The sequence below is a fragment of the Pundamilia nyererei genome, unplaced genomic scaffold, assembly GCF_000239375.1.
Source record: "Pundamilia nyererei isolate P.nyererei 1_Seehausen unplaced genomic scaffold, PunNye1.0 scaffold00053, whole genome shotgun sequence".
NCBI classification, from domain to species: Eukaryota; Metazoa; Chordata; class Actinopteri; order Cichliformes; family Cichlidae; genus Pundamilia; species Pundamilia nyererei.
In genome coordinates this window covers 1026286-1039975 of record NW_005187454.1, presented here as the reverse complement: position 1 = coordinate 1039975, position 13690 = coordinate 1026286, and the positions used below count along the sequence as shown (strand labels likewise).

General features: G+C 44.6%; 1 protein-coding gene across 9 annotated transcripts in view; it reads right to left on the bottom strand.

Annotated features, from left to right (window-relative positions):
* fbrsl1 (fibrosin-like 1) overlaps positions 1-13690 on the bottom strand; it is a 275349-nt gene that overhangs the window by 20662 nt on the left and 240997 nt on the right. For all 9 annotated transcript variants that reach the window (XM_005733579.1, XM_005733572.1, XM_005733578.1 and 6 more), the window contains one exon: positions 13276-13324. In XM_005733579.1, the coding sequence (XP_005733636.1) occupies positions 13276-13324 (49 nt within the window). The remainder of the gene's footprint in view (positions 1-13275; positions 13325-13690) is intronic.

Sequence of the window (13690 nt, the reverse complement as noted above, 5' to 3'; positions counted from 1 at the left end):
GAGTGGGGACAGCTGACACGTTTCAATTATTTCTCTCTGTCTCTTTGCCGCGGCTCACCAAGGAGTGAATGGCACCAGAATGGGGATGGGTGTTAAGCTGTAACACGTTTACAGTCAAAGCACAGGCATAAATCGACAACCTAATGTTCATTTCACAGAGCTGGCAGCTCAAACTGAGAGATGAATCAGTTTTTCCTGCGCATATCACATCCCAATTCAATCTCGAGCCATATGGTGCAGGACACATATGCCAGTCATCCCTTATGGCACATATGCCATCGTTGTGGATGCGAGGCAAACGAGTACATCTTTAAATTGGAGGGAAAAGAGTGAGTGTGGAAACAACAGAGGTTGAGATGTTGACTGTCTAAACCCTTTTATATCATGCACGGTCCAGCGGAGCTCCAAAAGCAATGTTAAACTGTCATTAACCCCTGGCTATAATGTGTTGCTGCAAAGCAAGGCGTCTCCACGCTCGCACTTCCTTTTCTGTCAGGATCCTCCCTCCCCCAAGATGTGTCTAGCAGAGCTCATGTGCTTTGGGAAAGCCATCAGTCTCAGCTCCTTATGAACACTGCTGGGTCATCTAAGGTCAGTGCCACTGGGCTCTCCGAAATAAAAGGGTAGACATCTTGGAACTTTCAACAGAAAAACTCAAGTCTAATGGCTCCTCTGACACGGCCCACCCTGCCAGCCTAAAATCTGACCCCTTTCACTGTCACTGACCCATCCCCAACCTCTGTGACCCCTTTTCCCCTTTGGGCCGCAGTGGACAGGCAGCCAACACGGGGAGAACGGGAGGGGTAACTTGAACTTTGAGGCTAGATTTTGTCTTGAAAAGAGAAGGGGGGCCTTCAGGAGTTATTTGCGCGACGCTGAAAGCACTAGCCTTATCATTTCATTAATTAGCATGACACGCCTGCCTGATGGACTTGAACGCCGCAGCGGCAGCTGTCTCAATTGATTATAGCAGTGGACGTGGTGCCGCAATTATCGAGGTGACTGGAGACAACGGCTGCCACTTCTAATAAAGGACTTAACTCCTGCTTCCCACATCACAGCTCAGCGGTGGGAGGACAGCGGCAGCCTCCCTGTGTCTCCCATACCTTAAAGACCTTTTCAGAATCTCTCTACAGGCTTCTGTGGAGCTCAGTGTGGGCTGTAGTTCTTGAGCAGCGTGTCAGCTTTACTTAAGCTTCCATACTGCCTGAACAGTATCACTTTGGTGCCCCGCAGGAAAGCATCCTCTATTAGCCTACCAGCTGGCTCATAATCCGCAGAGAATGGAGGGGAAGGAGGTAGGAATGAAAGAGAGGACGAGAAGGAATGTAGGAGACACAAAGACAAGGAGCTTTTTGCCAGGAAGCTTCAAGTCCAAGCAGAAATGGAGGGAGTGAGTGTGCAGCAGTGTAAACAGACCCACTGTTTCCCAGCTTCATTTCATGTATGAACGTGCATGAAGCCCACATGCATCTAAGTGGATATAATATTATCTTTCAGTGCCGTACTGATTACTTCTCAATGGGATGGAAACGGTTGGGTGAAAATCCTTCAACAAATCTTAAGTGGCATGACAGTAGGCTGAAAGAGCCAGCATGTTTTTCTTTACCTCCTCCTCCATCTCCGTTTTCACTCCCCACCCTGAAAGCAAAGCAACAACTGGAAGCTGACAGCTCCTAACCATTCACCATACCTCATTCACTGTTGTGACATATGCAGCCGTTGCAGTTTAGTGCAGAGAAAGGGGTGGGGCAAACATCCTTGCAGACAGATCACGTTTCCAGTGCATTTTTTTGAGATAAAGTGGATGAGTATTGCAAGCTGTGCTTTAACTTAAGATAGTGCCTGAGCTACTCACCTGCTTCATGCAAATAAAGCATTTAAAAATAAAAAAAAGAAGATTAATAATACCCTTTGACAACCAAAAATGTGGAGACAACTAATGTTCTAAAGTCTTGGTATCACATTAGTGGGAATGGCTAAAAACAAATATCCATTCATCAGTGACAGCCAGATAGCAAGACCATCCATCAGACAGCACTTTTCTTTGTCTTTTCATGCTTACACGTTGATACTGCTTCTCTAAACATTCAAGACACTATCGATGCTCTAGCTGTACTCGTACAGCATGCCACAGGAATTTAAAACCAAAACACTGTTGCATTTACGGTCATATGCAACCAGTTGCAACATAACTACTGCTCCAAGTTTAACATTTCAAAGTAAATAATGTGTCATGTACTTTTTTCAGTGCAGAAAATTGACATTTTCCAAATGCACTGGTGAAGTCATACACTGTTAGTGCCATAAACTTCAAACTAGCTACACGCAGCTGTTTGGCATTTTGATGCAATAATGACTGAAAATGTTTATCAAAAATATTGTTTGATAACTAAAACCAACTTCTACACTCTTATGCCAGTTGATAAGTCAGTATCACTACAATAATCTTCAGCGTAAATGAAATCTGGTCCTAAGATCCCAGCGGAGTATCTGTCTAAAGATAGTGAGCTTCAGCAGCAGCCTCCCCGGCGGGGACACACTGTCCACTATAGAGTCACTGGTGTCATGTCGGTGCCACTTCTATAGGAGGATCCCACTGCTGCACGGCTCCTGTAGTGCTGCTGGGTATTTAGGCTTACAGATGGAGACGCAGCAGCTGCTGAGGACGGCACTAGTGCTGCCATTTTGCCTTGTTAAAGACTACATGCCAAAAGAGCCGTGCTCCGATGAGCTACAAACCTTTTCTTCCTATAATAGTCAGAGCTTGTAATATCTGAAACACAATACTTAAAAAAACAAAACAAAAAACCACCTAAGTCTAGTCTCGAGCGTCGTTTTTCTTTTTTTTTGCTTTTTGGGTGGGGGGGTCGATAAATTACACGTCAAGGCTTGATGACACACTTAAAGGACTGGAGTAGAGATGTTTGAAATAGCTCTCATTCACAGCTTAGTTAGACAAACACACACAAAAGCCTTCTCAAAAGCACTACCCTCCTTCTCCCCACTGCCGCCACAACAAGAGTGACAATTGGAGGGTGTATTAGGTTCACAAACATTCGCTGTCCTTCCTTGCACCTCATTCATCATTCTTGATTAGAGGCCAAGGAAGAGGGATAAAGTGACCCAGACCGGGGGGAGAAAGAGGAAAAGAGAGGTTAGTTAATAAGGCAGAGGGGAGGGAAGAGGGAGCAGAGGGTACAGAATCGTGTCAAGTAAACGAATGGAGACAAGGCCTGGATACTGACCTTTGAGGCTGCTGCTAACCTAAACCCAGCATCGTCTGCACCTAAACCCATGCCACGCATGCAAGTGGGTGCCAACAAACACACACACACACACACAAACGAAGAATCTAGCCTCCTTTAGCCCTAGTGGGCAAGAAACAACAGTGTGCGTGTTTGCAGGGCTGCTGTGAGCGGCAGCATTTCACTCTGGTGTTCCAAGTGTGGAAAGTGAAGAATTGATTTGTTTGGAGTGTGAAGGTAGCGTGTCAGATTGGGGAAATGTGTGAATGTGAGTATGTCTGTGAGGACAGGGGTGGTGCACGGTAAAACGGGAGCGAAATTGGACTCTGAAATGAGCCAAATCACTCGCAAGATGAAACAGACGACACCAGGGGAAGGAAAAAAGAAAAAGAACAGAGAAAAGAAAACAACACAGGGCCCCAGAAAAGTGTTGAGCAAGGTTTGCTGGCACAAAAAGGCAAAAAACCAAACCAAACAGGCTTTCTTTCTGCTCGACATATTTCAGACAGAATATGACAAAAACAACACTGACGTTGGAGTTGGAGGAATCAAAATCAAACCGCCAAGTGTGTCTGACTGTTTCATGAATCCATGTCGAAGTGGAGGCGCCACACCACATCAAACCCTGTAAATTCTCCTGAAAGCCTCCTCGCTCCCTTTAGCAGCCAGCGCTTAGATTATTGTGTGCAGCTAAAAGGTAAGTGCTGGGAGTGTCACACTTGAGAGTGTGTTTTAAGCACCATAAAGTATCAAGACCCAGATGGCTCATCCTCCCTGAAAAACATGACCACTCTACCTCGGCTCTAGTGGCACCTGCTACCAGGATTAGGCCGGCGCTACACCAGCCCGACACACTAATACAGTGTGCCACAGCTGATAAGGAGCCCGAGGCACTTGTCTGCACAGTTGATGAGTCAATAACTGTATCATTAGTGATAGAGATAACCATATATTGATCTTTTCCAAAAACACAGGCAGGCGTGATGTTGATGCAATTGGTCACAGTTAGGCTTTAACAGATGTGCTCTTTGGAAAGTAAATATCAGTGCTGATAACACTGGGCTGACTCTGCAGATCGCTTGTAATAGGTTGCGCTACCAGTTGTTTTTAAGATTACATTTCTGTACTAATAATGCCAAGATATTCACAAATTTGTCAAGTATTTCAATATTTTGACATGGTCACTCTTATAACTGTTAAAATCTAGTGTAAACGGGACATTTATAATATTTTTGACTCCATATGTTTGTTTGTTTTAGTCTTTGCTTGGTTTAAAGTTCACAGTGATCTCACAGTTTAGTCCCTCAGTTAATACAAAGTCTGGAACAATGAGTTTTGGTGACCTTTGAAGCCATCTTTATGGGCGGGGCTTTGTACCTGATATGAACAAATTAGGATAGCTCCACTTCTTGAAACCAGGCAATTTAAAACTTTGGCCATGTTTAAGGTGAATATTTACCCCTGAAAATTTACATAAATATGAACCAAAAAGGAAAGAAAAAATTCTTTTATTCGTTATTTTTAAAATAGCTCTGATACACGATTTAATCACCCAATTCTTGTTGATGATAATCTAGGAAATAATCTGCTATACAGTACATGTGAAATCAGAGAAACAGCATTATACAAAGGTGGGAAATCTGATCTTAACAAAAGGAAAATGTCAGCAAGACTACATATATCAGCCTAACCCCAGTCGATACTGCTGGTAGTCCTCTGTACACATCTCTCCGTGGGTTGTGTGACATTGGAACAATCTCTCTTGCTCTTTCCCAAAGCAAACAACAGTGAAATCCCAGTCCTGCTGCTCACCCTTCAACACAGCAGTACTAACCCAACAGCCAGAAAGGCTGGAGCCCATGCTCAGCTGAATGGGGTATTAGAGTCAGTCAGAGGTCATTAGGGGCCCCACCACCAGGGCCCAGTGCAGGGAATTCACCGGTAGCCAAAAACAACAGCCAAACAGATGACCGCTTGAATATTGGAGGAGACCACACTGTTCATGTTCCTTTTTTTTAACCTCCTCTGAACTGTCCAAAACGCAGGGTGCTCTGTCTCAGTGAATTACTCCCTGTCTGTTAACAAACACTGGGACGATTAATGCTGCTCTTTCCTGGTGAAATGCACAAGCAAACACAAGCCTGTTCTCAGGAGTGCGTATTGGGTTACATCTTTCACCATGTGTTGAGTTCTAGGCTAATAGCTAGGCTCACCTCTCCAGACCCAACCCTCACTCAAGCTAGCCCGAGCCTGTGGTTTTACTTGTAGACACAGTGGCTCTGATAAGCCAGTGACAGAAACATGGGTACTAATATGCTACCAGTGAAAAGGTAAGGGGCTATGAATACCGAACAAACACTGGAGGCGGACCACCCATCTGGTTATACTCGGGAAATACGTTATACAGCAGGACGATACTTCTGTTGGATTTGGGATCGTGTTTACTGGGTTCACCTCCTTTCACCCCTAAATTCTCTGGCACATTCTTCTGATACTTGGACGTCCTTCGTCTCTCATGGAATCTGGAGCATTTTACATCCGTTTTGTTCCTGTTGATGGTTTTTCCATCTTTATAAAGCTGTGTGAACTGATCCCAATGCATTACAAGCATGTTCGTAATATCCATCTAGGCTGCTGAATGTCCCCCTGCCAGCGATTGTACATTATCCAAGTGTCATGTTTGGCCACAATCGCCTACCATCTGGCTTTGTCAGTGAGTGTTACAGCCTCATCTGCAAACAACATTGGCTCTGAACCTCTCAGCACAGATGAGCTTAAAATGCACATAGCGAAGAACTGGGATCTTCAAACAAATAAAGGGTGGGGTGTGGGGATGTGGGGAGGGGAGGACCCACTCTCGCTAGCAGAATGACTGGAGTTGAAGGATTAAAAACAAGAAAACCTGCAAGTGATCACAGGCGACACGCTTTACATTTCAGGCCTGACAGCTGTGATAAGACGCTGGTCATGTATTCTCATAAGTAAACAATGAAAACGCCTTCCACGATGCAGCTGGCTGTTGTTTTGGTGGAGGAGGAGGATTAAGATTAGATAGAAGATGTGATGAGAGCTGCTGCTGCTGTATGGACTTATCCTCTTTATATTCTTCTCTTCCTCTGGAAAAAAAACAACAGCCACAAAAACCACTGAGCCTACATCCATTTATTATGTTTTTTCTCTGTTGAGACAAGACTCGACCTGAGCCGTGCTAGTTGGCCATCGGGGGACGCATCAGACCAAAGTATGACTACTGCGGTTAGCTTCAGCATGCTAGTTTGCTGCTGCTTAAATTAAATTCTCTGCAGGGTCTGAATGTTAACATTTATATAATAAATCAACCAGTTTTGTCAAAACAATGGCAATTTTTTTGTTTTAGCAAGTATACACAATGCTATGTGCGTGTAGCTGAGGTACAATAGTTTATCTGATCTGAAGAGACAACACTGAAAAGCTGTTCTTTGTACTGAACCCCAAAGGTATTTGGGGGATTTCGAGGCTGTAATGTTAAGTACACTGAAATTTGCACTATTTTCACTCTGACTTAACATGTAAGATGAGAAACGCTGGTCTGTCGGCGTTCAAGCCAAAACGCAGACAACGTATCCTAAAATTCCCTCGTGGCCTTTAGTGATTTTGTAATTGCTCCCACTCCACAGCTAAAGCTGAATCCATACTCGGTCAATGAACGCAGAGGCACACAATGGAGCCTAGTCATACAGCGTTCAACGTGACTTCCATTTTCTCTCACAATAGCCGATCACCACCCATGGGTTCACTGACACAGATGACAGGGAGCGATAGGACTGACTGACAGGTGTCAAGCATCCTGACGTGTCACGGCTGACACAGACAAGAGAGAGTTTCTGTTTCAAGAATGAAACTTAACCAGCAGTTATCAAATGCTCTAAAGGAGGGCAGAGTTAATATTTCATGCCCGCTGGGCGATTTGCACAGAGCAGACGCTTTTCTAATGGACATAACAGAGGCCGCAGAGTGCACAGGGGGTTTAATGACATACCAGAAATGACTTTACAAGGCAGCTAATTGCCACGCATACAAAATCAAGACAGTCTTTGAAAACAGGCAGCTCGTAAAACAGTCTGATTTCACTGGCTGAATGATGCGAAACCAAACCAAATTCCATCCAGTCAGCTTTTTAAGGTGCCAGACCACAGAGGGCTTGTGGGTAATGTGGACGGGTCCCTTTGACTGTCTGCCACTCTACATGAATAGTACATGACTGTGTAATCATAATTTAAAAAGCCATAAATATTGAAGAAGAATTAAAATAATTTATGGAACAGCGCAGTGTGACAGGATGTATGCGTGTGTTGGAGCGTTTTGTCTCCTTCCACTTCCCTCTTGCAGTGTCCGCTGAACGATGGGCAGCAGCGGTGCAAACTGGGAATTCTGTAATTGCTTTTTCTGTCCCTGAAGCAGACCTTCCTGCTTTAAATCAAAAAAGGCAATCTCTGTCAGTAATGGCTCAATTAATAATTAAACACGTGCCTTATCTCCGCTGAGCTCCCCCTATTTATTTTCATCTTTCCGACAAGGATGGCTGCACAAACAGCATTAACACTATCAATAAAGGGAACATTAATATCGCCCTTTTCTCTGAAAACAAATCACTCATAAGCTGCCCTATGGCTGTTTACAGAAATAGCCCACAGACTGATAAGGAAACAAGTCATGTTTTGGTTTTATTCCCCTGAACTCAGAGTGCCAGCGAATCTCTCTGCTTTCTGTATCCTGCTCTGAGTTCATGCTTTTTAATATTTAAAACAAATCCAGAGACATGTAAGCTTCTCTTCAAGCTCAACAAGTGAAAGAGGTGTAAGGGACGGCTCGTTTTCAAACATGAAAGTATGGGGCGATACCAGAAACTGTTATTTCAACAGCAGGAATATCGGTCTTGCGGATAAAGAAAACATTTCCTGTCTGGAATTAGTCAACAAATCAATTTAGGTACTCGACGTGAGCTTCGCCAGGCTTAGATTCCACAGCGGTGATGGCTGTATTTCAATTCCAGAGCTTGCTGATCTGGATGGAGCCTTTGCAGCCCTTATGCTTCCCAGCGTCACGTCTGCCCTGCAGTCATCTAGCCTGCCTGTTAGCCAGTCAGCCACACTCTCTATCTAACTCCACTATATCCTGATTCAACGGGGGCGAAAAGCTGATTAGCTGGTCAGAGGGTCAACCTCCATTTATTATTTAATGGGTGAGAGCCTGCAAACAGCCAGGCTGGCCGCCGAGGTTAGTGATACATTACACTGACCTGGCCAGAGGAGAGCTGCTCAGGCGAACACAAACATGCTCTCTCATCTACTTCACTATGCCTGAGCCGCCCTCAATCCCCTGCCCCTGACCTTGCTGCTCCCTTTCCAATCACCCATCCTTCCTCCCTTCTCCGGCATTCAGAATGCAGCAGGTGAGAGACTGTTTCATTTTTATGTAAGTTTTCACTGTAGGAGCGGGCCTTTTGCTCTGTCTGGCCGAGGCAAGAGGAGGAGGCGGAGGTAGAAGAGACCATAGCTCTTTTATTGACATGCAGCAAACATCAGTGGTGGAACAAAGGCCACTCAGCACCTATTGAGAGAGCAGGCCTGCAGACAGGGTGGTTGATTAGCGATTCGACACAGGGACCTGGACTGTGTAGCACATAATGAGAGCTTAGGGAGCAAGCCATGAGCCGATGGGGGAAGGAGGTAGCGGGCGGGCTGCGGATAGAAAAGGGAAGAGGCAGGGCTCCACCACAAGGAATTGATTTCCTTCAAAAACAGACGGATGTATGAGTAAAAATGCGCCAAAGGAAAAAAAAAAAGCAAAAAAAAAAAAAGGAGGCAAGGGTAGGGGTACATCCTAAATCCTTAAGCTACAGCAGTGGTAATGTGTTTATATATAAACAGTTAGAGGATAAGCCCTAAATCCACTGCCAAGCTAAATGGTTTATGAATCTTTTTTTGTTTGTTTATTTCTATGTCAATTAACCAAATTGGTCCGACATCCCTGATGAGCAAGAGATCAAAAGTGAGCTAATGCTGCATGTCCAAAAGCGTCTTTCTCCCCGAACATTACGTTAACCTCATCTTCACCTCTCACGTTGCCGCAGAGAGATGTTAGCCGAGATGTGCATCACGGCAGTTTGTGTGTGTGTGTGTGTTTTCTTCTCTTCCCCTACACGCTCTCCTCTTCCTTTGTTCCACTGGTCTAATCCAGTATGTGTGGGCCGGTAAGTTTAATGGAAACAATTTATTAAGTCCGGCTTAAAATGCCATCTGCAGCTAAGCCTCCCAAAGCCGCTAAGCTCCTGGTTTCGCCCCAGAGCTTGCTGTGTTCACGCTTACTGTAATGCTCTGTTTAAAATGAGCACAACGGGTCAAAATTAATCAGGATTACAAGGGCACAAATCCACTTCAGAAATGGGTTTTCTACCAATCTTTCGCCTGCTATCCCAAGATGCCCCAGGTTTCTCTGGTGGATGGCACACAGCGTGGGTTTACAATCACTCTGTGGCAGGTAGCATCTAGCTAAGACAATAAGGCATCAGTGAAAACTAGGAAGCAATCAAAGAAGGTATATACACTGTACTTACTGCTCTAAAACCCACAGATGCTACATTCAGCACAGTCGGTGCACATTCCTCAGTGTTCCTCTCAGATATTTCTAGCTGCTGACAGCTAGGTGATAACTCCCCGGCACATCCATATGCCCGGCATTCTGAAATGTCACGAGAAGGCCTACCAGTGAGGTGTTTATCTGTGCTCTGTGGAGGTGCCCTGCGAATGCTCAGCAGCTACATTTAGATTCTCATTTGCCTTCAAGCAAGCGACAACGGTAAACTATGACCCGCGATTCAATAAGAGCAGCCCTGAGTGGAGAATGAGTTCTTTTACTTAAACATGCCATCCTCCAGGAAATCAATAATTTGCAGGAGGTTTAAGACAGCAAATAAACAAAAACCAATACGTGTTAGATAATGCTTGACCTCTGCTGCACCTTCCTACATCATAACACAGGCAGACATTCAGTGCAACTTCTTGCTAGCTCTTGGGTAACAACACCCAAAGAGAATTGCAGTGTGTGCTTTGTTATTACAGATACTATTCACTTGTGCTATTACCAGTAGTGTCAGCTTACATCTATAACAGGCTGTCAACATGCTAGAAATGCAGAGATGATGAAAAGTAAATATGAGGGAAAGACGGCGAGGGTGTCTGGGTTTTGCACAAAACCCTGTCCTGTGTGCATAATTACAGCGCTCTGCCATCAGTGATTACAATGTTGGTCTTTCTTCTCCTCTATTAACCCTGAACCGTTTCATTAACATGACAGACTGTGGGCCTGTGTACAATTTGGAGTTAACCTCGACTGTTTGTACACGTAATCGCAAAATAAAGTTCAGAAAGGAGCACGACACTGAAGAGCGAGGAAGAGGTGAAAGTAAGAGAAACACTCATTATCTAGCAATTTGTGGAAGCCAAACATCATCACAGCATTACATATTTATGTGTGCCATAATGTTTCGGTGTGTGTGTGCCTGAGTGGGGTTGCGTGCACACAGAAATCTGTCCGAGAGTCTTCCAGCCAACAGCTCGACAGGCCTGGTGATCAGTCCTATAGGATCGTGAGCGAGACACATACTCTCCATTCTAAACCAGAGGAAAACAGCCTGTGGGCTGCTTTGTATTGCACACACATTATACGTACACAGAGGAAAAATCAGCCTAGGTCTGAAACAAACACTGTCCTAGAATCCATTACAGCTGGACAACAACTCTGGAATGGGCGATGAGGCTGGCTGGCAGCTCTGCAATTTTAGCGTGATAACTTCTTCCTCACTGTCACCAAATCACTTCATCAAACTGCTGAATTTCTCTGTCGTCTCTCCCTTTCTAACCTCTAATTCTAATCTGGTGTCCTTCGTTTGCATCGCCCAAACAGAATCTGGTTGATCTGTGTGATAATCAGGAGCCTCTGATTGGATTGTCGGGATGTAATTCCGTGGACCTAATCCTCAGCTCTGTGTGAACATTAGCCAGATCCACAGAGGTCTTTCTACACTGGCTAAAATGGAAAATATCAAGTACGCACATGCCTGCGCAGTTCTATAGGGTAGAGTCTGCTTATATGCAGCCATGTTCTGCATAAATATAAAAGTAAGTCAACACCCTGACAGCTGACAACAGCAGTATTTCAACAGCCTGGTGGGGAATAGTTGTTGTTTGATGTGGTCTAGTTGTTTTCTAAACCATGCAAGTCTGGAAGTCATTGTCATTGTGAATGCTGGTTTCTTAAGGCCAGTGCTGGTCACAGGTCATCTACATCACACAGTCTGCAAGCCTGGTTTCTCTCCCTGCTGTCAGCCATGCTTTTCCACTCAGCAGTCAAAGCTACTGTGCTAAAGAAAGCAACACTTCAGAGCAACAGATCACTTTTGTTACATTACGTCCTTACAGCAAAAGATCTTTTAATACATTTTCAACAATATAACAGTATCAACAAATACATGTATGCATCCCCAACCGTCACATTATAATACACAATCTTATTGTTGAGTCTGCAGACATGCCCCCCTCCAAAACCCACCTTATATTTTGCACTGTTTTAAAGCTCCACCTCCCTCCCTCTCAGTCTGTGTTAATGGGACCCCTTCCTGGTTCTTGCCCTGAGGGAACACGGTCTGCATGCTGCTATCTGTCAGTAGCACCTCTTCTCTACCAGGACGGTGTTGGTGCCTAATTTACAACTGCTCCTACACATTTCCACTGTGCCCCCCGTCCAAGAAAAAAAACAAAAACTGGTGCCGGTGCAAAAAAGTTGGCAACAGCAGAGAATTTCAGGCATCAAATTCTGAACACTGACACTGACGCGCTACTGTAACTTCCTGTTGCAAGGCAGATCTGGCTTCTCACTGTTAGCAGGACAACATTGGTGGATGTGATGTAGAGTTGGCTGATCGTGCTGCTCCTCTACTGCCTGCCCCTGTGTGTTTCTCTTTGTGCTGACCTGTCGACCAGGATTGGGTGATTTGACTGGGCTGCATCTTAGCCAAACCTACACTGCACTACTGTTTTTTCTGTTTTTTGTTTCTTTTTTTGGGCCAATTTATTGGATTGCCAACTTGATAGACTTTACAATGAACTTGTAACAGTAACAACATCGCAATATGATGTCTCGTTCCTTTTTGTTGTGCTGAAGTAGACTGAACATTTCTTCAGGAGCCTGTGAAGATCTGTTTGGTAAATATGGTGGACGTTAAGTGCTGTACAACAACCTCGAAGCCTTTGCTAGGTACGCTAGTTGCAACTTTTTCTGCAACACTATCACATGTTACAGTATCTGCAGCCTCATCATTTAGTTACATGTTACTAAATGGGGCTGAAAGCACTCATGCATCTGATTGGTTCATTTTTCTGTTATTTCAGGTGTGTTGGGGAGCAAGCACTTAAAATAACATGTATTTACCACACGCACTGCACCATTACATGTGTTAAATATAGAGGTGCTTCTGTGCTTGCATAGTTTCTGTATCACCTGCCTAATATACACAGTATGTCACTAGGTGCATGAAACCACACAAATGCAAAAACTGCATCAAATCATGCTCATCCTGTGCAAAAGCAAAGGACTTGTAATCCATACATGTGCATATGGATGCACGCACACTGAATTTGTGCTGTCTGGGGGGCTGACAAAGCTCTTTCTGCCTTTTTCCTTTGGCATCCATTATGGTCCAGGCCTGCTGTCAGAGAGCTTGTATTGCCTGAGGGGAAGTTCCCATTTGTGGGAGCATGTGGCAGAGAGGCTCTAAATCCCCTCTAATGAACCAATATGTAGGAAGGCTAAGCCTTTGGCTAGGTCGTCCAAGAAACGCCACTCTGCGCCCTGGCAAAAATGTATGCATATGTAGTCACCAGACCTTGTTTATGTCTGCTGACATTTAAATCTGAATGGACCCAGTAGCTGATGTGAATAAATGAGGAGGAAAGACTGCGGTGAAAGAGAAAAAGCAGAGCGGGCTTACCTTTGGGTGTGGTAGGGGAAAAGAGCTTCTCCGATCCTACATCAGACACCTGTTAAAAAAAGGACAGCAGACCTTTAGTGGATTTGTCTCATTAGCTGGGAAGCAAACACAGATATATACTTTTGTTTTTTCAGTAAAAGGCTTATCCAGCCACAAATGTGGTCATAAGTGCTTAGAAGTAAAGTTCATCTCCCACACACAGCATTACACAGTCAATCAACAGTCTTCAATCAGCCAGTGCAGAGAACTCCCTCTGTACCAAGTGGTCCTAGTCTGATTTTTTCCTGACGAGGAAACATTAGGTGGCACTGTTGTGCCACCTGAAATCCCTTAAAGGAAACGCTGTGAAAGACAGCAGAGACGGAGGAAGTCAGAAGATGGCTATGCAGCGTTACAAACACAAAGGCTCCAGCAC